Source organism: Chrysemys picta, chromosome 4 (assembly GCF_011386835.1).
Source record: "Chrysemys picta bellii isolate R12L10 chromosome 4, ASM1138683v2, whole genome shotgun sequence".
Taxonomy (NCBI): Eukaryota; Metazoa; Chordata; order Testudines; family Emydidae; genus Chrysemys; species Chrysemys picta.
The window spans coordinates 36,523,413-36,549,498 of NC_088794.1; the positions used below are offsets into that span (position 1 = coordinate 36,523,413).

General features: G+C 39.5%; 1 protein-coding gene across 12 annotated transcripts in view; it reads right to left on the minus strand.

Moving 5' to 3' along the window:
• The window catches only part of MOB2 (MOB kinase activator 2), a 160,516-nt gene that overhangs the window by 38,453 nt on the left and 95,977 nt on the right, over positions 1-26,086 (minus strand). Inside the window, exon 1 of one of the 12 annotated variants that reach the window (XM_042840121.2) lies at positions 25,643-25,787. The exons of 9 other annotated variants lie outside the window; for them this stretch is intronic. In XM_042840121.2, the coding sequence (XP_042696055.2) occupies positions 25,643-25,770 (128 nt within the window). In that variant the 5' untranslated portion in view covers positions 25,771-25,787. Of the gene's footprint in view, positions 1-8,763; positions 8,999-25,642; positions 25,788-26,086 lie in introns of those variants that run through there. 2 more of the 12 variants (XM_065592028.1, XM_005307773.5) reach the window with 2 other exon arrangements.

Below are 26,086 nucleotides of genomic sequence, written 5' to 3' on the forward strand. Positions count from 1 at the left end.
CCAGAATGCAGATACTCTGAAGTCATCAAAGAACTAAATATAAATTTAAATTTTGTTTACTAAAATAAGAGCCAAAGCAAATTGAAGTACTTTAACAAAGCCAACTAGATTTCTGTTCAACTATTAAAACACCATGCATATCTCTACATTTGGCGATATACACAAATATTAAATAAAATGATTAAGCATTTATATAGCACCATAATAAATAAATGTTAAAGTAAAGGCTCATTTTCTGTACCTTAGGATACAGAAGTCTGAAGTTCTGATCTGCCTGATAACATAGGCAATACAAACAAGACTAGAAAGTTGCTTCTCCTAGTTATCCAACAGAATAATTGCTTACCTGCTAATTATTTTCTGTGACTTTGCTACATTAGTGCAAACTGATGTTTGACTGGTGGGCAGGTAAATCCTGCCCTATATATCTCAGACAGAGCGTCGATCAATAAGAGCTCAGTTTTAGTAAGATATTTCCAAACATCAGCCTGCCCTGGAGGAGCAGCGTTATAAAATGTTAGTTAAACAAGAGAAACTGCTCCGGCAAGAGAAAAACAGTACCGATTTTGTGGCCTATATACTCTTTTGGTAAAGGGTTTGGGAGTGTTTACACAGAATGAGGAAACATGGCACAGATGGACTTTCAGTTCACACAGAATGCTGGATACATATTTAAAATCTCTGAGATGAAGACACACTCCCCCATCAAAGGAAAGCACATACTCAGTAAAAGGATGGGTTATTAAAACATGGGAGATAAAAGGGGAAATCAAAGATTTCCAGGGAATTCTCAAAAAGGTTCATGCTGCATGTTCACCATTTGTATGCATAGGAGTAGAGAACTTGGTCTAGGCAGAATTAACCAGTAAATAAAATGTAAAGCAACTCCTATGACACAGACACACAGCAAGGAGTCAAGAGACAGAGGATAGCAGAACGGTTTCAAGGTTTAAGATTACTATGAACTGTTTATTATTCCCAAAGACTGGGCCCACAGAGTCCCAAAATGCCTCTAGGATTGATCTTTAGAAAAAGATCAATATCTGTATCATCAAAGCTGAGGAAAGAAAGGTTTAATCACAAACCCCCTTTTTTTTATTTGTTTGTTTTTTGTTTTGTTTTTTTACACACACAACTAGAAGGAAAATACAGTACGGTTTATTTCAATACACAAGCAAAAAAAATTTAGTGGTCCTACCCGCTGTGGCTACCACTTTGCAGGACAAAAAATATGCAACCAAAATACCTGCACAACACTGTAAGTGCCTATGAAGAAACACCGATTCCACTCCATGAAGCTAACTCCACAAGAGTTTGGTGCACAAACATAAGCACTTTTATAAACACATGCGGGTCATGACATTTCTACAGAATTACAGTTGGAATATCCTTCCACTTATTCAAGTGAAATGGAGGACTGCATGGCTCAGTGGGCTGGAAACAGGATGTAGAGTCTCTCTCTAGATCACCACTTCAAATCGAGCCCAACAGGTAGATAAACTTGCTAGCATTCTTTGACAGAACCCCCCCCGCCCCCCCCAGCATCTGATGGCTAGTAGCAGTCCAGTTCCAAGCAGAAAAACTACCATCGAAAAACCCACTCTTACCACCAGCACTAGAAGCAATTTTGTTGGCCACATGAGCAAAGAAAGTAAGGACTGATAGATGCAAAGTAATGCACATTGGAAAACAGAACCCCAACTATACATATAAAATGATGGGGTCTAAATTAACTGTTACCACTCAAGAAAGAGATCTTGGCGTCATTGTGGATAGTTATCTGAAAACATCTGCTCAATGTGCAGCAGCAGTCAAAAAAGTGAACAGAATGTTGGGAATCATTAAGAAAGGAACAGATAATAAGACAGAAAATATCATATGGTCTCTCCATAAATCCATGGTATGCCCACATCTTGAATATTGCATACAGATGTGGTCGCCCCATCTCAAAAAAGATATATTGGAATTGGAAAAGGTTCAGAAAAGGGCAACAAAAATGATTAGGAGTATGGAATGGCTTCCATACGAGAAGAGATTAATAAGACTGGGACTTTTCAGCTTGGAAAAGAGACGAATAGGGGGGGGGGGAGAGAGAATATGCTAGAGGTCTATAAAATGATGACTGGTGTGGCAAAAGTAATTAAAGAAGTGTTATTTACTCCTCATAACACAAGAGAGGAGGAGGGGGTCACCCAATGAAATTAATAGATAGCAGGTGACAAAAGGAAGCATTTTTTCACACAACACACAGTCAACCCGTGGAACTCTTTGCCAGAGTATGTTGTGAAGGACAAGACTATAACAGGGTTCAAAAAAGAACTAGATCCATCGAGGATAGGTCCATCGATGGCTATTAGCCAGGATGGGCAGGGATGGTGTCCCTAGTCTCTGTTTGCCAGAAGCTGGGAATGGGTGATGGATCACTTGATGATTACCTGTTCTGTTCATTCCCTCTGGGGCACCTGGCATTGGCCACTGTTGAAAGACAGGATACGGGGCTAGACTGACCTTTGGTCTGACCCAGTATGGCCGTTCTTACGTTCTGAGTCAATCTAGAGAACTAGCTACCCTTTCCCCTCAAGTAGTGGTCTCCCCATCAACAGTGTGGGGAAGCCTGCACTGCTTCTGCCTAGACTGTATCCGTTCTGGGCATAAACGGAAGACTTCAGTCTCCAGGGATGGTCGGAAATAGTTCATTTTTGCTAGCACTTGATTCACACACCAAATTAGGAAAAGAGCCACCCACAGAGTCCCCTATATATTTCTTCCTTATCATGCAATGGCAAATAAAATAAATCTTGCCTAGTCTCTAATGTCAGAGAGGGTTCAGTCCCAGGTCACTTCCTTCCTATCTCTTTGCAATGATGAAATGAGGAAGCCTATAGTGATTTTGATTAAAAAGCAATCACGTTTCACTTTAAAAGGTAAGACACTGAACTCCAACTGCAGACAATGTGTCACATATTTCTCCTTTAAACTATTTTAGCACAATGGAAGTTAGAAAAAGAACAAGACAAAAATAATCTAGACAGTTCTAAATGGCCCCCAATCTACATTTAAGCATGTTAGGGAACACTATTTAAACACATTTATGGCTAATACAGTTAATTAAAATAGTGTTTTAACCTAGGCTAGAAAAAAAACCATTTTTTAAAAGACACTGTTTGGCTTATCTGCACTGCACACTTCAAACCTCATTAAAAACCAGTTGGGATAGTTTTTAAATAGAGCTTGTTAACATGGTTAAAAGGCCAATATATATACACCACTTTGCTTCCCCCAGCACTTACCTGAAAACTAACTGAGCAACATGAAAAGGTGTGGGAGGCAGGAGGCAGAGAGATCATTCAATGACAAGAAGAAAGCACAATAGAAGATTACAGTATGGTTACTATAAAAAAAACCAGAGTACAATGTCAGGACTATGCTTTGTGTTTCCTTTTTAACCTCCCCAGTAGCATTTGGGGGAGAGAAGGCTAAAGGAGTGGGAGCTTTGTTTCTGAATTCCTAAATATTTTTGGTGTATAACATACAAAGTATACTGCACAACTATGAGAATCCGACGCCAAGACAAATCAGGCTATGGAAAAAAAAATGCATTCATTTATCAAGCATCAAAGCAAGTTACGGTAGCTTGATAAGAGACCAGACACACATTTATATTCTTTTCTGTTTGCAAATTGCCTTACATAACTTACCACAAGAAAGGGGGTGGGGACGCTAGCCAGAAAGAAGAGTCTAAAGTAGCTTATTTTTACAGACTCTCCAAGAGATGAAATACGTAGGCGGATGTAAAAGGACCATGCATACTATGTACAATAACAGGGGTCGTTAGATTACATAATTCAGGAAAGACCCATTTTACATCATAACATATCTGTGACACAAAGCGACTATCCACGATGACTAATTTCAGCAGAGACTTAAAAGGAAAAGCAAAGGCATGGGAAGAGATGCTACATGATAAATGAAGTAAGTCATCTCTGAATATTATCTGCAAAAGATCTAAGCTGTCAGAGGAAAAGCAGACATACCACAGACCACTCCCACTGCTAACTCAGGTTCTGAATCACATTTGGGTGTCTATTCACATGATGAAAATATTTACACAGATAGAGAAAACTGTCTGAAAAGTATTAAAACACAGCTCAGAGCAAGGATTAAGAGTTCAGATGGCCCAGGTCAATTACTAATGGGAACAGAATAAAGAAAGGTGGGCTGGATAGATTAGTATTACTTCCTCTATTACCTTTTAATTATTCAAGGCGACTAAAAAGAAGGCTTTGATGAACAGTCTATACTAACCTCCTGCTTTCTTGTACATGGAGTTTTACCAATATTTGAAGAATGATATGATATGGGTAAACTGAGGTCAGTGTGCTTACAATGTTTCTGCATAATTATTTTTGTCTCTCCTCTCCCCCCCCCCCATCCCCAACATCTCCATCTTGTGCTAAATGGAAGAAACAGTACACAATTGTATCTGTTTAATTTTCTTTCAATAATTGGATAAAAATAACTGTCCAGAGTTCATCGATGTTTGGGGGAAAATATTTAAAATTAACATATTTCAAAAAGGCATTTATATATCAGAGAGCCTTTTATCTGTTGCCTGGAAATCCTATTAAACTCCATGCTAAGAGACATGTGCAACTTCAGGTCAGCTATGTTGAGATGACTTTATGACTGTTCTAATGGTATTTTTAATTTGTTATATCTTCAGCAAAAATTAGTAGGCTTTGTACTGGGGTTAGTAATTTTTGGGTAAAGTTTGCAGGCTGTAAGTATGGACAGGATGAAAAAGAGGCACTGTGCACAACTCTTCAAAGACAAGCCCCCTATAATTTAAAGGAATATTAAAACACAAGAGCATGTCTCATTTTAAAAAAATGCAAGTAGACGGACAATACATCTGCTGCTTTTGTTGCCCCTACTTTGCCTTCCTGGCTTCACTTGGTTTTCCCCTTTTTCTTTCCTATAAAGAATTACGGTTCATATTTTCTTAAGTTATCAATTGTTTATTCTTTTTCCTCTATTCAACCATTGGACATCCCATTCTCTCTTTCCCTACTTTGTTATCTAACACCTTCCCTATATATTCTCCCTCTTTTCCCTCTGTCCCAAAAATCTCTCTTTATTGTACTATTTTTAAGATATACACATTAATCTTTCCCCGCTAGTCTCTCCCCTATGGTTTGGAGACATTACTTGACAACAAGGAGGAATTAACCCTACATTACCACCTAACAGAAGACAAAAACAAAGGTGGAGGGCATTGCAGTGCAGAGGAAAAGTTAAAGTATAAAACATTACATTTAAGTAAAACAACATATTTGTTGTAATTAATGTGTAATGCATCTGCACTAGAAAAACTGTCATTTGTAATTCTCAGCCTGTGCAGCTCCATAAGCAGTAGCAATGGTGGAGTCTGTTTAGACAGTGGCATTTTACCACTGTTTTTTGTCACTGCTGAGCCACGTCCACATCAAAACTTCCAAACAGTGGAGCTGAATCAGTGTGGAATTTAGGATTCTAATTTTGCCAGTGTAGACAAAACCTTAGAGGTCAGCAAACTGTTTACATACTCAGCACTGGCACACACAAAAATCCACCAAGCCTTTCTTCACCCAGCTAATAGCAGTCCCTTTGATATTCTCCACAAGTAGTTTCAAGGCCTGATCTACACAGGAAAAGTTACTGGTCACTGACAATGGTTGTCATTCAGAAGTTCACACCACTTCAACTTCAGTGTAGACCACCACAAACAGAGTTTGGCATGGTTTAAGAAAGCCACATTTATAACTGTGCTGAATACATTTTGTCTTAGACTAGACTATAACAGGGTTCAAAAATGAACTAGATAAGTTCATGGAGGACAGGTCCATCAATGGCTATTGGCCAGGATGGACAGGGATGGTGTCCCTAGCCTTTGTTTGCCAGAAGCTGGGAATGGGTGCCGGGATGCATAACTTGATGATTACCTGTTCTGTTCATTCCCTCTGGGGCATCTGGCACTGGCCACTGTCAGAAGACAGGATACTGGGCTAGACGGACCTTTGGTCTGACCCAGTAGGGCCGTTCTTATGTCCTACACTTGCAGTCAGACAAGTACCAAACGAATGACACCAATCATCATCAAGAAGAAATTTTTCCTATAACCAGGCCTATGTCTCTCCCACTTTCATCAATAGCATCACTGGCCTTACATGTTGCTATGAAGTGCTAGCAGACTATTTTTGCAACGAACTTGCATACCTCACTCCTTAGACACGAGGTAGTCTATTTTTTGTCAAGGTCCAAATTTCTTGGTCAAGTTATAGTCAAGGTCCAAACTCCAGAGCAAATTTTTATACCACAACAACAGTAATGATCATAATAAGTAAATAAAAAAATCCCACAGTCCATTCGAAAGCATCTGGCAGTCCAGATTTGGCCCGTGGTCCACCTATTAACTTCCCCTGTCTTAGGCCAATCTCAGACCTATGTTCTTACTATCACCCATCATCCTAGTATTTGAGCTCTTTATAGGGTGATGAATCTATCGTCAACACTCTTATGAGGTAAGGAAGTATTATTCCTTTTCACAGACTGTGGCAGAGCGAGATTAAGTGACTCATACAAGGTCACAGGAGGAGTTTGCAGCAGATCCAGGGAACAAACCCAGATCTGAGTCCCAGGCCAGAGTCCAAACAGGCTGAGCTGGGCTGCTGTCTGGCAGGGACAGTGAGGTGACTTCACATTTTTTTTTTCTTTTGGATGCAGAAGTTGGTGGCCCAGGACAAACAGGCAAATGCAAAAAAAGGACAGCGACACACAAGAACCATCAGGTCCTGGGAAGTATTCAAATGTAGGAGAAGAAAAAGTACTTATGCATTATGACACAAAATATAGTAATTTATCCACAAACACCTGTCCAATAGTAGCCGAAGCAAAATAAAATCCATCTCATTTCTTCAACATCCAGGCCTAAAACATTACACCTACTATGGCAGCTTTTCCCTTCTTTCATGCTAGAGTTATGGTATATGCTTTAGAAAATGAGACATGCAGTAGCACAAGTAACTTCAGAAGAAATTACAGTGTGGTTACCAAAAATAAATTATACAGAAGTGTAATATACACACTCTCAAAATAGGAAAAAAATATCAGTAAGACTTAAAGTTCATTGTGACTTGTCAAAATTATTCAGCTCTCAAACATACAGATGTATATGTTTCACTTGTAAGTCATGGGAAGTTACCTATATTTAAGACCAGCTATTACAGACCCTGAACAAAGGCTTTGGCAATATTTTCCTTCAGAGGCACCAATGTATCTACATCTGGGAGTGCTGCCAATAGAACAGCTACTAAAACTTCAAAAAGGTTCACAACATGAATAGCCAGCTACTGGCCAAAGTGTTTTAAGATAGGACTTACTGCATACCACCACACTGAATTACAGAACCTAAAAAAAACCTTGCAAACAAAGAACGGAACCTGAAACAGTTCTGAAACACTAAACTAGTTGAAGAGCTGGGAAAGGAACTTACCATTCCTCAAAACTCTACCCCTTAGAAAGTATCAATGAGAGACAAAAGCATGAAAAGGGGAATGACAGAGCAAGCAAAAGGAAAAGGGGAAGACAGCTATTATTTAAAATTAACAATTAAAAAAAGAGCATCCCCTCTAACTTAAGCACAGTCAAGTTCTCTAGCAGAAATGAAAGTCAGATCTTAGTCCAGTTTTTCCTGTCTTTACTTAGTTGTCAAAGTTCAAGTTTAGTGAACATCTTCACAGTGCAGACTGTGGTGTCAGAGCACCCATAAATCAAAGAAGGAAGACGTGGGATAATGTTTCTGTTGACAAACATTTTTAACAATTCGCCATCAATAAGAGGAAACAGCCGCACGCAGAGGCTTGCCAAATAAAGTTATGTGCATGCAACAAAGCCCCTCTTTGGGCTTGTGCACTAATTCTTCACAGTTTAGAAAGATATTTGAGCACATGTTAATAGAAATAAAAAGCTACATTTTCCCCAACATCAAGCCTGTTTCTTCTAATATTTGTGATGAAATTTTCCTTTCAACCCAGAACAGATCAGAACTCTCCTCGATCAAGGTATTATACTTGCCAAAAGTTTTCCTTTTGGTCTTGATATTTACATACACGTACAATCAGACTCGTAACAGTATGTTTAGAATACATGAACTAATTTTTAAAGCATATTCTTTACCAATGTACAGACAAAAAAGCCACGTGCATTATGTAGATTCTTGGTCAAACTACTTACTCAAGTAACACTACCAATGAAGAAAACAAGTAGCCATTCACCAACCATCCCCTTGAAACTCAGCCCTCTCAGATGCCTTCAAACTCTATTTCACTAGAGTATTACATTTGACAAACAGTTTTAAACACTGGTATAAATTCAAAAAGTTTTTGATACAAATTCCACATTTATATGGCTCCCAATTAAGTTTTAGAGGCAAATCAACACAGCTTTTGATTCCCCATTCCTTAAAAATGTTGGACAAGACCAAAGGTTACTTTGCCAGTTGTCTACCTCACAATATTGTTTAAATCCCCCTCTCACAATGCATCTCTACTTTACATCGTCTTTACAGAGTTTCCCCCACTACACACTTATTTGTGCTTTTGAAATCAAATGAAATAAAATAAAGTATGCTCCAAACTAAAAGTTTTCCCCATTTTGCTATGCATGCCAACTCCCTGCCCTGTACCTCTTCCTTAATTTCTAAAATGACGACAACCTGATTGTTACCTTAGCACTTTACCCACCGCCTGTAGAACCATTTTGCAGCTTAATCCAGTTTTGGGATTCTGGGAGAGTACGGGTCTGTCTCCAGAGAGGTTACAGTGATCCCCAACCATGGTACAAAGAGAAAATGAGGGACGGGAGGGAAAAGCTGAGAGGAATGGCCAGTACAGCCTCACCTCCACTCTTTCAATCTCTCTCCCTGTAAAAACGAGTCCAACCACATTCACAGAGTGTACACAGCTTACTTCACCCAGTCCTCCCTCCCTCTTTTCCTCAGCCAATAAGCAAGCAGCAAGAGAAAGAGGGGAAAAAAAACTCAGCTGGAAAAGACAAACAGCTGCTCCTTTTTTTTTTTAATAAAGAAAAAACATTCTGAGCTAGAGCCAAGTCTGAGGAGCCAGGGCCAATAAGGGAGCATCTGAATTGGCCTTTTCAAACCGGCGCCAGCCGTGCAGCAAGACAAGAGTAGTAGTGTGAGGGATAAGCAAGCCTCTTTCAGCCAAGCTCTTTGCAGTACTGTGTTGGGAGACATATTTCATTAACTAATCCCTGTAGAGGAAAGGAAGCAGCACTTTTACACCCAACTTCATATTTTATCACTCTTATTCCCAATGCAAAAGGCTAGATAGACAAGGGTGCATTCAGGTACACAGCAAACCCCATTTCTAACAATATCAGCTTATGAAGTCCTCCACCACGCTCTGCAAGACACTGCACAATAATTTAATAATAAATTAATACCACAAGCAGAAAAACCCAGGCAGAAGGAGAAATTCTACATAAAGAGAAGAGAAATTTTTCCGAACACAACGTAACAAAACATCATCTACAAAGTAAAAGTTTTAGGTATTTTTAAGCGGAGAAGAAGGGAGCTAAGATGGATGTGAAGGGATTGGCGGCATCCTAAGAGTATCCACAGCAAAGACACAATTACCTAATAACTTAAGGCCTGATAGTGAAATCCCTAAAAGATACGTCCGGATAGAGCCAGGATGAAGTTCAAAATCAGCAGAAGTAACAGTCAATTTGCAAATTTATAGACAGCAAATAGTAAACAAGACCAAGTGGGCATTATAGGATCATGGTTGTTCAAGACAGTGAGCAAGCATGCTATTGTTTGCAGCTTGTGCAGAGTCTAATGAAGTAACCATGCTGAAAGCCCTGCTAGAAGTGGGAATAATTAATCTTCATTATCAGCAAGTAGTGTGTTGCTCTTTAGGGCTTGTCTACACTGGTACTTTACAGCAGTGCAACTTTCTTGCTCAAGGGTGTGAAAAAACACCCCCCCCGAGCGCTGGAAGTTTCAGCGCTGTAACGTGGCAGTGTAGACAGTACACCCAGCGCTGGTAGCTATGCCCCTCGTAGAGGTGGTTTTTTTAAAGAGCTAGGAGATCTCTCCCCCAGCGCTGTGCCGTGACTACACAAACCACTGATGTGTATCAGAGGACTATGGACATCTAATTCTACCAGTATTCTCCCTGTGGCTCACTCAAAAAGCCCAGGGAGAATACTGTTTTGCATTTATGTAGTACCTTCTATCCACAGGATTTGTAATCCATTAGCTTTAGCCTCAATATCCTTGTTAAGTAGAGGAATATTACAGTAGGAGGTATTTTTATCCTTGTTCTTCCAAGTGATCCAGCTGAGACACAGGATAAGTGACTTCTCCAGGGTCTCACAGGAAGTCTGTGGAAGGGCTAGAAAGAAAACGTCTCTCTCCAACGTCTAGTCCTGTGCCTTAATCACAAGATCATCTTCTCTCTTGGAATAGTCTGGTACTGCCCAAACTTTCCCCCCTAAATAATGCAAACTTGTTATATTAAGTCAATCACGCTACTAGAGTGAGGCAGAATACCCACAGAAGGAATACAGAGTAGCAAGGGAAACCCACACACTTTATTCACCAACTAAAATTCACATAGACATTTAGCCCTTTTAAATCAGTCATAAAACAATAAGCATTTAAAATTTTTTACAGTGCACTAACAAAATATTAAGGGAAAACCTTATTGTTTCCAGGTAAGTCAAACGAGGATAAATATGAAACGCTATGATAACACTGTTACGATTTTAACAAGAAAGCTGGCCTCTCCATGCCTCATTAGTAAGCTAAAAGATTCACACTATCAGATAGAAGGCCTCAACATCCTCACATAGAGGACTGAATTTAGGAACTTTTGGGATACACCTCTTGAGAAGGATGTCAAACAAGAAACAGACTTGAACAATTTGAAAACCTATGATCTTTTCCCCTTGACATATGTAATCACTGATCCATTTGCAGATGGTTAACCTCTGTACCACACTTCCACTTTCAATGCTCTCTTTTGTGAAACATTCTCCCCTCCCTGAAGCACTCTTCCTTTCCTCTATTTCTCCAACTATCAGTTCTCTATTTGGCAAGCTGCATCCCTTCTTTGGGCTGACTGTACTGTACAGTTGTATGCTTACATAAAATCCAGTAACATCTTGTAATTAAAGCTTCTGCGTCGCAGTTCTTATTTTAAATACCCCATGCAACCGAAAGTAAAGGTTTTTAGAAAGCACAAGGCAGCCACTTTGAGCAGTTATGTTTTATTATGTATGGTGTCAAATTTAGTAACTTAAAACATATGTGCAACATGGCCATTAGGTGCCATGGAAAGTTGTAACTTTGGATTTTCAGAATTTTAAAACAAGAGACTTTGATCATAAGGTCAATAAACAGATTTATCTGAAAACAGTCATATCCAAAAAAGGAGTACTCAAATGCAGCATGTTTATTTGAAGGTGTAATAATTGAAAATAATTATGTATGTTCATACTGATATTCACTTGAATTACAACAATGATGTACATTAAAGGTCCAGTGTCAGACTTCACACTCAAATAATTATATTCTTCCCCTTTAAATTATCCTGAAAACGTAGTCTTCATATACTATCTCAAAATTCTGCACAATTGTTTAACAGCTGGTTAGTTCCACCTTGGACATATGTGCCTTTCAGTAGAAGGAGAAGTGGTTCCTATATAGCCCTTTCCTACCACACAGGGATAATGAGGCTTTTTTGGGAAGGTGCACTGAAATTAGAGAATAAAAAGTGTCAGATCCCCACAGTGGGTGTGTGAGGGCGTGGGCCAGTTACAGACACTATGCTTTGTTATGGTAGCAGAATCACAGATATCTGAGCATAGATTGCTCCCAGTACACAAGATAAATTACTAACGTTAATCTCATAAGTGATGACATAGGGTAAGAAAAGGTACCAATCAAAGACAGTGGGAAAGGCAGAGCACCCCCTGACATCTATTCACAAAACACATGCATACTGAGGGCACTCTTTCCATACTAACTCCAGCCACTGCCAGACCAAAGACAAAGAGCTTTATGGTGGATACAGTCTACACTCAGACCTCACCCTGATGGGAATGTTGACCCATCAGGCCAAGGAGTGATATTTAGCAATCTTATGAATAATGCTTTGTGTGTTTATAACCATTTTATAAGCAACTGTTGCTCAATTAGCTATTTATTTGCCTCTTTCGGGGTTCCATAAAAGCAGCATAAAGCAGGTACCACAGGGAGGTATAATAGTATCAAGAGGCTTGGAAAAGAACAAGTCAAAAACACTCAGACAAGCGAATAACGTAAGAAACAAAAATAGAGGCCGCTAAAGTGCAACTCAGCATTTATATGAGAAATGAGGGCTTGTAATGTCAGATTGTAAAGTTCTGTTTTAAATTAAATTGCAGTCTATTGTGTGTCCCTGCCTGCCATGTAATATTTCAATTCAGATAGCTAATTGCCCCTTTTGTTTTACTTTAATGTGCTTGTGCTATTACCTTGCCAAGTAAACTTTCTAATTACCTCAGAACGTGTCCCCAGTGCTCTGGGACCACTCAAGAATTAGCAGCAGGAACATTTACATCATTTAGTTTACCTCCAAGTCTCATTTGCATTGGAAAGTAATTTCAGTCTTCATTCTGCTATCATCCCAACAGCAGCAGGAGGGGAAAAGCACTTGGTGTTTTGTCCAAATCCAAAGTCTCATAACTCCTGATAGAAACTGAGGGCTTGTCCACACAGAGCTGCAGTGCGCTCTATGGGGTTTGAGTTGCAAAGTGCTTCAGCATGCTGTCCATAACTGGTCTGTGTAGACCATGCTGGCACGACCAAAAAGTTCCCTAGTGTACTTTAACATAATACTATCTTAAAACGCACTCCAGAACTTTTTGTTGGTGCTAGCAGGGTCTACTTGGGCCAGTTAGTGTGCAGCAAGCACATGGGGGTACTTTAAAAATCACACACCCATAGAACACATTGTCTCTCCGTGTAGAGGAGCTAGGGTTGCCAGCTAGCCAGTTTTTGACTGGCCTGGCCAGTTTTTCTACTGTCTTGCCTGTTACCCATCAGAGATGTGGCATGTCGCTGTTTGTTTTGCTGCCCATGCAGCAGTCTTGCCTCCTGGGAGTGTCACAGCCTGGACAGTGCCCAGGCCCTGCGCTGCATGCATGCAGCGTGCGAGGCCCTTGCCTGCTGGCTGCCGGGGCCACCACAACTCCTCTTGGCGCCGGGACTGAAGTGGGGGAAACAGACCCATCACTCAGGAATAGGACTCACCACCAGCAGGGGTGGGATGGGGCCCACAGCCAGTGGGCGATTTTTCTGTGCCTCAGAGATGACAACTCTAACATAGGCCTTAAGAGTGAAGTCAGCCCAGAGGCACAACAAGTTTAGTGATGGGGTGGGGATCGTATAAGAAGGAAAGATGTCAGAAATGTACTTTCAACTCCAACCCAGAAACGTCAGGAAGGGAACATGCCCTCTTGACCACAAAGTGTGCTGAGATAAAAGCCCTGTAATTCAATGGATGCAAGAATTTAAGAAAATTCATCAAATTTGATAAATACTTTCAAAACATTGACATGGTACCTAAACTGATCAGTATTTTACTGTATTCTTAAAGCTCTGGTGGCAATGATCAAGAGTCAGTATTTGGAGCAGCCACCACTTTCTTCAGCTTCCGCTATTGCTATGCTTTGCTCTGCAACAGGCAGAAAGAAGAGATTGGTACATAATATCTTCACTAAATCTGAAACACCAGAAACAAACAGCTATTCTGTTGGGGGCAAGAGCAGCAAGTTGGAGTGTGGAAGTCAGAAGAAGCCTAATGTGAACCTGCAAAAGTCTTTAAGATATTGTTCAAATGCCAACAGGAATTCTTAAAGCGTTTGAATTGTGGGCAAGACAGGACAGTCATTGAGAGTTCAGCTCAATAAAGTTAGACCGTACCAAAAACAGGAAAGTGAGCGTTACTGCATGTACTAAGCAAAATGAGTAGTTTGATCAGAAAACTTCTAGCGAGTATGTAGGCCTCCACCCATACCACCTTGTGCTGAGATCACTTCAGAGCTCTAGCTAAATGGAGTTAAGTCAGATCTGTATTTGGATGCTACACTTCTAAAAGACATGGAGGTGTTTGAGTAAAGATAATGGTTCAGCAGATGGCACTCTTGCCTGTATCAATATTGAAAAAAAGCCTAAGAGTTGTTAAGGACTGCTATGCTTTTGGAGGGCCAGTCTTCTGAATTAGGGTATGTCTTCAGTGCAGAATTAATGCAAGTTATCTACATTCTACAAATTCAAGTGAAAACCTTGCAATGGCCCAATGCCAAATCAGACAGCACAGCAGTGCCTGGTTGGAAGGCACAATTCACTTTAGACAAGATAAAAAACCCTTCATTTCTCTACATTCTCTCCCCTTCAAGAAAAGATATCCACATTCTTTCTCCCTCAACAAGAAAAAAAATAATCCACAAACAAGGTTTAGTTTCTACTAAAAGGTACAGGTACACTGATGATCTGGTACATGTATCTTTCTGAAAGCACCAGCACATAGCTGCAACATACATACTAAGGGTACATCCAGACTACCCGCCAGATCGGCGGGTAGCGATCGATCTTTCGGGGATCGATATATCGCGTCTCGTCTAGACGCGATATATCGATCCCCAAATGCGCGCCCGTCGACTCCGGAACTCCACCAGGGTGAGTGGCGGTAGCGGAGTCGACAGGGGAGCCGTGGCCATCGATCCCACGCCGTGAGGACAGGAGGTAAGTCGAAAGAAGATACATCGACTTCAGCTACACTATTCCCGTAGCTAAAGTTGTGTATCTTACATCGACCCCCTCTTCCTCCCCCCAGTGTAGACCAGGCCAAGAGAAGTGAAGTCAGAGGAAGCCATCTTATTGAAAAAAACTTATCTGCCTCAGTGCAGCATGGGTGAGTTGCTCCTGGCAGACAGTAAGAAATGGTGTGCTCAGTTTGTGTCATTCCTAACCATTTTTTTTTTTTCTGGAGATCATAACAGATGAGAGTTTCATCTCCGACTTGACTATTCCTTTTACTGTATTTTCTTGCCCTAATTCTGAAGCTTAAATGGGCTGCTCTCCAAGGAAGGATTAGTGCAATAATGTATTTTAATATTAAAGAGCTAAAGTGAAAGACTCTTGTTGTTCTCCTTCCATCCCACAAACACACAAGACCACAGCTTCATATAAAAAGGCTGCGCTTCTAAAACTTGGCTAAGAAATTCTCCCCAGGGTCATTTAACATTCTGAACTACTTTCTACACATATACATAACCTCCCTGTAAGGTGTACAACACAACTACTGTTTTCAGTTTTACGTCAATATGGCATAGCAAACGAAGCCAAACTGCAAGCTGTCATGGAATTCTAGGCTGAGGGCTACAAGGTGTAATCAGCACAGAGAGGGAGGGTCCCAGAGTCAGCAGTTCTCATTGGACAAGACTATCCATGCTTTGGGTGGGAAAGGAGTGGAAGGAAATAAGTGGAGACTGCTTGGAGTTTTCCCAGACACAGAGCACCATTCAAGAAGCACAAGTTTCTCCCCCTACTTGGCGTTATAATTCCAGTCCCATTTCAGTCTGCTCCAGGCAGCATTACTGGAGATGCTTTTATTTGATAATGTCACACTTAGATGAGGGCATAGGGAAAACAAGGGTTCGTAAAAGTAACCGTGAGATATGCTTGAGGAGAATTCTCTCCAGGCATGCTATATTAAATACATGTGGAAACACAGTTTACATTATGTGAGATTAAACAGAAGTGCAACTCACAGCACCTACCAAAAAAATTTCTCAACTACAGTTGTTAAAAGCAAGGCCACAAAACTTTGAAGGCACAAAATGAACTGGTTCACCCCAAGCCCAGGATTTGTTAGCATCCCTCACAATTAGGCTCATTACAGGATTAGCTTCACCTAGAACACGCATGCTGCACCTTCACCTATTTTCAAAACACCTAGCAGTGCCAGCTTAATCCAGTGCTGAGATAGGTGCACATCAGCTCCTACAATGTAAAATATACCATAAACAGTCTAGTTAAGACCAAATATTGTAGGAGCTTCTGAGACCAAAAAGTTTCCAGATGCAGCTGGGTCTTGAGCTGTTTTACTGTTGTTTGTATTGCAGAAGATCAGTTTAGGGAAGAAAAGACCACTTTACAACCCCAAGGTAAAACCTGTTTGGACAGTGGCATGAGAGAGAGGCAGACACATAGCAGAAAGAATTTAACAAGTACCTCATCCCAGTGACCTACTTACTGCTAAATGCAAGTCAGAAATGATTGGTTAGAAATACAACCCCAAGTAGTAATGCTGAAGATTGTTACTTTGAGGGTTCACCCTCAAGTCTGACATACTGCTGAAATCTTTTTGATTAATTATGAAGTACTTTTGGCAACTTACAAATATATTTTTAAAATGATAGGGTAGGGAGGGGAAGTTAAATTTTAAAAATAGAAAAATATTTTAAATGTATATTACAAGAAAACGCAAAAACTCCATCTCCGTACACTTTGTTATAGTTGAGTTGTACATCCAAAGTAGTAATGACATGGCTCCCATAGCAATTGCAACTTTGCTCCTAGATAAGTATGTTGTATTTTCTGCACTTGTAAACTTTAATGCGCACATCCCCACCCCCATTTTCCATCTTCACACATCTCTGAAATCTTAATTACAAAAATGAATTTAGTTTTCACTTTGATGTTAAAGAGGACAGTGTTGGTACACTTGACTAAACGCAATTATCCATTTAATTCACATCTTAAATGCTTGGAGACTATACAACTCATTGTACCACACTTTCCAGAGAACACAAAATTTGAACTGAATGTGCAATCTAATACTCACATGTTCAAACATGGTACAGTGGATCTGGATTAAAGAATGACTGGCCAGTATCCAGAGTACTCGAATTTAAGACTGGTTTATGCTGTACTCAGTATTTCATTCTCCAGACATTGATAGAGCACATGTATCTGGACCACAGCAGTCTGGTATATTAAGGAATTAGAAGAAAACAGAATCCTATGCATACGGTCTTCAAATTTTTTAAACTTACATAATATGTAGATAAAAATGTCTTCAAAAACAGACAATGACACTAATTTATTGAACTAAATTCATGCAAAAGTTTAATTTAGGATTTTTTATTATCAAAGAGCATCTGAAAGATTAAGTGATAGAAACTACTATTTCATTCTTTACACTATAACAATTTAAAAAACTTATATAAGTGGATTTTTCTCAAACTGTCAAGTTTTCTCCCTGGTCTCAGAGTTAGTGTAAGTAATTTTAGCCTAGGGGTAACTTCCCGAAAAAACACTAAACACTTCAAAAGAACTTATGATGCAAGTGCCTCCCATGCTTCTGTTAAAAATCATGCCAGTGACACAGATGTTATTATAGTGACACATGCATGCACTGTTATATACCCTGGTTTTTAAGAGCTTGTCACTTTGATCTAGACAATGAAAAATGAAAAAAAAAAACAACAGATGGGCTATAACTTTAGAGATTGACCGAAGACTAAAATAAAGAAAGCTTTTAAGAATTTGAGTCTCATCAGGCCATGAGACAGCAAAAAAAAAAAAAAAAAAAAAAAAAAAAAAAAAAAAATGTGGCACATAAAGCGTATGGGATCAGTCCTGATTAAGAATCATATTAATTGAGATAAAAAGGGGAAATACGTAAACGAAGTCAGGTGCAGGTGTGGATGGGAGTTTCCCTCTTTAAAGAGCTCTGGTTATTGGGTTTGGTGACATTGCTTGGTTTGCTACCATTGTCTTGTCCAAACTTTTAGTTCAGATTACAATCTCCAATTCACACACATGTACTAGTCTAGATTTACGTTTTTTCCTTGTTAGGTGTTAGGGCTCTGAAATGGGCCTTCACTGGCTAGAGAAAGGAATAAAAAGCAGTGGATAACAGAAGAAATTCACTGTTTGTGAAGTTCTCTATTCACCACTTTCAGCGTTTCTAGCTTTGTATAGCAGCAGATTGTTTGCAGCCAGTACTGTTACGTAGTAAGAAAATTCACCTGCCCTAACCGAAATTGGCTGCTCTACTAGAGAGAAAATCTTGAGGTTAATGTATTGAACTGGGACTTAGATTGGAGTTAAACTCTTGGCTTTACCAAAGACTTCATGTATGAATTTCAAATAACCTAGCCTTTGGGCCTCAGTTCCCCCATCTGCAAAATACTACTACTTCCTTCTCTCATCTGTCTTGTCTATTTAAGCTGCAAACTATCGGCTCCAAGGACTGTTTTAGTATCTGTATGTACAGAGTCTAGCACAACAGAATGCCAATGTCCTACCACAATATAACTGCTACATTGTTACCAATGCAGGTAGCAGACCTTGATTATAACCAGCATGAAACAATGTCAACATCATCTAGGCTTTTGAACAACAGCCAATCTGAACAGGGGACAGACTGTGTGAAAGAAAGGGGCTGAAAAAAAGGTTCAGATTCCTCAAAACAAGATAGACCAATTATTATTTACTATTTATATTATTTCAGTGCCTAGCAGCCCCCATCATGGACCAACACTCCATTGTGCTATGCACTGTACAAACACAGATTAATGAGGCAGTGATGCCCAACAGGATTCTAGAAGAATAGAAGGCTGTAATAGAATCCTATTTTTTAAATGACTAATGAAAAACGCCATGCTACTAGGAGAAAGCTCTGCAGAAAAGGTTAATGGTGCCAGGATATATAAGCAGGTGACAGGGGAAAAGAGAGGTAATATGTTCCAATGGATAGAGAGTCAGGACTCCTATGTTCCAAGTCCAACTCTACCACTAAATGCAACTGACTTCCTGTCAGAATTTAGCATCCATTTGTGCCTCCTTTTCTGCCCACATCTGTAAAGTAGGGATTTACCTACCTATTGTAATAGGAAGGTTGTTAAAGGTGTATAAAGTAATTTGTGATCAGATGAAATGCACAATGTGTGAGAATTATTAGCATTAGTATCAGGGCTAGTTTGCTAAAGTATTTTTTGGAGGTTTGTCTTTTAGTGCAGAAGAGACATAATGCCAACAATATTTGAGCTGCAATATATGTAACTTGTCTCCTATCTACTTACTGCACCTTACAAAGGCAGGTTATGTGTATGAGGCAACTAGCCCCAATCCATAATAAGCAAATCCTGGTCTCCTTGACATTTTGGTCTAAAAATTATGCAAAACTCTGGAAAATACACTCCCTTCTGGAGTATAAATAGCAACCTTCCCCTTACAGTTACAGTATATTCTGATGAGAACTGCATCATGACCAGGACACTTGCTATGAAAACAAATATTTATAATTATTCTTAGTGTGATAATAATTTAGAATTATTCTTATAATTTTTCCCAAATTATAAAAATACATACATGCACATACACACTTAGTCCAAAACTATATTTTTTCCCCACTTGACACTCTTGGTTAAGAAACAGTTATTTGTAACTTCACTGCTTTTTATAAAGTAGCATCATGCACTCTTCACTTTTTCGCCACACAGGCTCCCATGTCTCTTTAAAATTTCTCAACCGGGTTGACTTTTTGAAATCTTGCATAAAAATTAGTGTTCTGTCTTTTTCTGAGTCCTGCTTAAAGTCTCATTTCTAAAAAAAAAAAAAAAAAAAAAAAAAAGGCAGTCTGAAGTATATGTTTAGCAGGGGAGAGAGAAGAAAAGGGGCTTCCACTAGCATTCTTTCACAAAATAGGCACTTGCATGTTTGAGGGGTACGGTGTACTTTTGATGTGTGTACACACTATGAGCATTAACAGCAGTTGCCACCAATAGAATGTAGTAAAGTGCTGAGAGTGACATTCAAACTTCACAAGCATTTCTGTTAGTTCTCCAATAGCCTGAAATACCCCAGATCCTCCAGAATAGGCATAGCCCAGTATTATCTTATTTACATACTTATCCTAGTCAATGCTTGAATCAACTGAAGTACCCATACTTGATTACATAAACCAGCACATTTTACTTTGAGTACAAGGCCAACTAGACTGTGGGAGCCAATGACTTCAGTTGTGGTGGGCTCCTATTCAAGACAACAGCAACCATGATTGATCAGAAGATTGGAGCAACCTTTATGTTGTTAAACAAATGTACAAAAACATGGTGCAAGGTTAAAAACAGTTTTCCACTTAAGTGTTTTTAGAAATTCAGAGAATCAATATATTCTATAAAAACCCTTTTCTGGGGCAGGGAGAAGGAGATTACAGTTCCTTATTAACAGGAACAGAAGGATAAAAACACATTAAAATCAGTCAGTTCTAGCTCTAATCCCTAGTGTAAAAAAAACTTTGCGTTAACCAAAATAAATTTATCACTGTGTAACACCAACTCCCAGAGTAAGGGGAAGTCAACTGGAATAGCTATTCCAGAATACAGCCCTGTATGGACACACTTCTGGAATAAGCGGAATCCAAAATGGATTAAAAGCTAAACCAGAAAAAGGCACTCATTCAGGTGTCCTCAGGAAGAGTTATTCTGGAGTAACTATTGTGCTTTAAACCCACACTCTGCTTTAATCTAAAATAGTGCTTGTTTCACTTTAAAGTTAAGACTAGATGCTCACAGAATAATCTGTAAAGTAATAGCTATAATCAGAAATCCTCACAGTGTACTGGAGGAGAGGGGAGGTGCTGTGAATCAAAAAGATAAATAGCTCCTTGGTTTATTTGTAAATCTTCCTGTCAGTGGGCTTCAACCGTAAAATTGTCTCTTATACTGTTTCCCTTAAGTATTTTACAGAATTTCTCTGAATACTAATGTTACTTGTCTCTCTATTAAGAAAAAGAAATCTTTGCATCTCTAATCAAATCAGTAACAATGGCCAAGACTCCATCAAGACAAGTTTTGCTATATCTGATCAAATATTCTTGAGAAGAAAAATTAACTCTGGTAATCCATTTGCTAACATGGACACTACAGTATAATCACTCATAACACCTACACCCATGGAGATCACAACACAAAATCAGATGTTTTGTTTTAGGCCTTGTCTTCAACCACAAAGTTAAGTCGAGTTATTACTCAAGTGTTACTCTAACTCTAGTCCCAGCAACACACAAACTGAACTACAGTGGTGGTTTAAACTCAAATTGGCTGGCCCAAGGTGGAGTATGCACTAAAGCCTGAGAGAGCAAAACTCATCAGCTCTTAACATGACCAGTCTGTAGTATGGACAAAGGCTAGTGTCACTCTACACCAATGTCTTCCCACAATTCCACCTGGGTGCCCAGAAAAGACAAACCAGTTCTCCCATAATTCACTGAAAATTAATTCAGAGCAGCTCAGTTTACCACAGCATTAAGAACCCTAGAAGTCTCAGCGCCACATACAAGTATAACACCAGCATGTTACATCACAGAGGCTACTCTCACTCAAGTTATGCTAACTTGAGGACTACTTTGAGTGTAGATAAGTTAATTCTCCAGTGAAGATATACCCTTAGTCACACACGTTCAAATGCCTCATCCCTACTTTGTTCTAATCTTTTGGTGAAGGAGATTTGGGGGAAAGAGACAATGAACATGTTGCTCCTAACAGGATTACTAAGACTAGCTGGCCAGGTATAATGTGGATATTATCCATTCTGCACAATCCAACTATTCCAGTACTTAGCTTTTCCTGGGCAGAAAGGTTGCAATAGTGCAGAATTACCAGACTGCATGGTGAGGCAAATAAGCTTACACTTGAAACAAAATAGATACTAAATTCATCCTAATTGTGAGTACGGGATCTGAACCCTGGACTGAAAAGCTAAATGCATTCAACCACAAAAATAATGGGAATGAAAGCCTCACCAACACAACACAAACACACCCCATATTCTCTAAAAACTGCTGAACCCTGACTGGAGGATGAAAAACAAATAAAGGTTTAGTGGATTGTTAATAGATAAATCAAAGCTTGTTTATGTAATCCTCCGCCTTCAAGGAATTGTATTATACTAATACCCGAATGTAAACTGAGGTTAACACTTCTTTGGTGCTTCATTTATTGGCTCATCTCCATTAAAGTCAATCAACATGACCCGAAAGCCAAATGTTTCTTCCTCATGTGACAGGAAAAACAAAAACAACTGTTTAACCCCTTCTGTACAGGCGATATCAACTTTGATATCACAACTCCTATTTTGGCAGATTGTACTTTCAAAAAAGCAGTATGGGCAACAGACGAGCAGCTTAGCACATGTTCTGCTTTTGTAGCCTTATACAGTCTTGCATTTCAGATAAATGAATCAACTTCTGCTTTTCTGCAGGTACAGAGAATGTTTTCTTCATTTAATTTTATTCAACTAGTTCAGTTCAATGACTAGTTCATTCAAAGTTGAGAAACTGATAAGAGGAAAACAAACGTTCTTGTTTTTAAACTCCCAATCTATGAAGAAAAATTAGGTATGAGAAGATGAGAGCTACTGTTGTAAAATCTTGAAGGACATGGTGACCAGAAACCATCAGTTCTATTAGCTAATTGCAAATACTTCCTTTGTTGAATAAAGCAGTTTTAAATGAAAAACATGTTTTGACAAATCTACTTTCTAATGTATCCAGGACATAAAGGTCATTTTCTTTAAGTAATAAATTTTAAAATGTTGGTTTTTGCATTTTAATTTAATTCCAATTTCTATACAAATGTAGCTTGACACAAATAATAAATTAAAAAATGCACAATCTAGTAAACAGAAAATGAATGATGCATTTCTTTAAAAAAAGTAAAAATTAAGAATCTGAATAAATGTTACAATACATGTTTGCTTAAAAAGATGTGCTTAGATATACTGTACACTTTGTGCTACCAAAAAGAAGTACCAAATTATACCAATGAGAATCAACTTTTCTTGAGGAAAATAAAAAAATTCCAAGCTTAAAACTGATTTAAACCAAGGTTTCTCGCTTGTTGATTTAAAAATCATGATTACAATCAGTGATTTAAATCATTTTGATTTAAATCAATACACCTTGGAGTTTAGGAGACATCCTTTCAGGGTTAGTATTTTATTGTAGACAGAGCTGTTGGTGCCACCTATAGTTAGGCGTGGCAGAATTCGATTTAAATCATTAGTCCAGGGGTCGGCAGCCTTTCAGAAGTGGTGTGCCAAGTCTTCATTTATTCACTCTAATTTAAGGTTTCGCATGCCAGTCATACATTAAGGTTTTTAAAAGGTCTCTTTCTATAAGTCTATAATATATAACTAAACTATTGTTATCTGTAAAGTAAATAAGGTTTTTAAAATGTTTAAGAAGCTTCATTTAAAATTAAATTAAAATGCAGAGCCCCCCAGACCGGTAGCCAGGACCCAGGCAGTGTGAGTGTCACTGAAAATCAGCTCGCATGCCGCCTTCGGCACGCGTGCCATAGGTTGCCTACCCCTGCATTAGTCAGTAAACACTGATTCCACCTGACACAAATTGATGAAAATGTATCCATCGATAACAACTGGTGAGCACAGCCTTAGTCATACCCACAAGGATCTGATGTCACTGGGCTTGGAGCTATGCAGGGAACCCTTTGCAGCCCCACTGTCATGGTTTTGCTCACTCACTCATGGCCAGGAGTGCAGGGGTCATCCCCAGGCAAAAGCCATTCAAAAGCGGGATGGCCTCTCCCATGCCAAAGGGCTTGTCCCTCTTCCCTCCTTGTGGCCCTGGCTGGGGGTCTCTGCTCTGCTGGGCCAGGACCACGGCCTCCCCAACACCCAGGTGTCTCAGGCCCCCTGCAACCTCGCAGTCAGCACTGCTCTAACCCTAACCCCTCTCTATTTTACTGCAACTGTAAAAATTAAAAGTTAATGAAAAATGCTTAAAAATACAAATCAGCATTAAGCATCAGAATTATAAAAAATAAAAATCCATTTGTGCCGAATCTACCTATAATTAAGGTAGCCAGACAGTTCCCATTATAAAGCTCTTGGATTCAGCAGCTTATACTTTGCCAATCTTCAACTACTCGGATTTAAATTTCCCATGCTGGGTGTATACCTCAAGGCCGAATATTTTAAGAAAGTATCAGCTAAAATGGTTCAGAAATTTCAGAGAATGAGATTAGGGAAAAATACATTATGCCCAGGCTTAAAAAAAAATCCTGAAATCCATTTTGTTGAGATGGTCTAGTGTATTCATGCTTTTGGAGCAAGGGCTCGAAATATGGAAGGTGGTCACCCTGGTATCATAACTTTATGTGATCCCATATACATTTTCCCAAATTATGAGCATCTGAAAAATTCTCAATTCACATCTGCTCAGAGACTTGTTAGGGTTTGTCAGCTAAATTCTCCAAAGAGTGTCTGAACTCAGCATGTTCTACCCTAGAGCGCCACGGATGATAAGTACTTTCCCTGTAAATGGTTCCCCCAAGCTTCAGTGCTGGGCAGGGAACGGAGATGAGAGATTGTCAGTTCTCGGCCCTAAATGCCTCCCCTCCTCACCCTGCTAGCACCCAGGCTTTGAATACAAATGAATTAGAAATGGTAGGGAAGGAGAGGAAAGGGGGCTCAGAAGGGTGTGTAGATAGGAGCAGAGAGGCTGGGGAAGCAACAGGCAACCTTAATTCTGGCATATCCTAACTTCTAAGTGCTTGATTTTGTAACCATGTTATTTTAACAGTTTTTTGGATGCAATAATCTTACAGAAAGGCTAATTATGTCCGTTGGATGTGACAATATCAAAACATTAATAGAGTAACAAATACTTTGCAGTTATATAGCTCTTCCCATCCCAAAAATCTGAGCACAGTATTATCCCTACTATACAGAAGGGGTTATTGAGGCACAGAGAAGAAAAGTAATTTTTCTAAGACCATAAAGACACATCATGGCAGATTGGAGACTGGAACAGAGGTTTATTGACTTCTTGCCCTGCCGTCAATCCACTTGATCAGTGGTTCCCAAATTTTTAACATAAGGGGACCCCCACCAACTGCATTTTGTCTATTTTGGGGACCCACCATTACCACTGTTCTCCCCTCTCCAGCCCCCAGCTCGTCCCTTTCTCTCCCCAGCTCTACAGCCCCCATCACCCTCCCTTCCCCAGTCTGACCCAAAGCCCAAGTTCCCTGCTCAGCCCTACCCACCCCCTTTTTCTCCTGCAGACCCAGCCAGACGCTCTCTTCCTGAAGCTGGGCCATGACTGCTACTAGGCTGCTGACTGTCCTCTTGATGGCTCTGGCTGCTTCCTCCATGCTACTGCTGCTGCCACTTAGATCCTGGTCCCCATGTCACCGCACGCTGCTCAGGGAAAGTAATGGGGGAAGGAGCTGAGAGTGGGGAATCGCCAGGGGACATGCAACCCACCATCTGAAAAACGCTGCACTAGATTACAGCTGTCCCTCAATAGCATTCTCTAGCAATTTTTTAAATACAGATTGTATGTCACCACTTCATTTTTTATTTTCTCTGGCTAAAGTTTCCACATTTGCCTACCTGCAAAAAAAAAAAAAAAAATTAGTGTACACACCCCAACCAATTCGTGTAAATGGGTTGGATGAGATATATAATGACAGCAAGAGGAAAAAGGATTACATGTATTGGAAACTCAAAACTCCACCGATCAATGCTGCCAAAGTACTCAGTTGAAGGTCAATACAGCACAACTGTTCCTGTACATCGGGAGAAATTGCTAGTGGGACATGAGATGGTTTCTTCTCCATGGCAAGGGTCAATCAGCTGGAGCTGTTCAGTGCACACAAGGGAAGAAGGGAGGAAACACAAATCTGTGAAATTGTGGATCCAAGATTCAACCAGGTATTGTGATATATGAAAGGATGTTCTGGAAGTTTGAAATTGTCTATTTTGTTATATATTCTTAGTAATTAAAGGAATGGCTCACATGAGAGATGAGGCCAAACAAACGTTTAAAGACGCAATTTGTCTGTAACTTCAGAGCACAACAAAAGTGTTAATGAGATTGAAATATATGATCTTTAAACTATATTGTCCCCCTCCAATATATGATAGTGCCCAGAT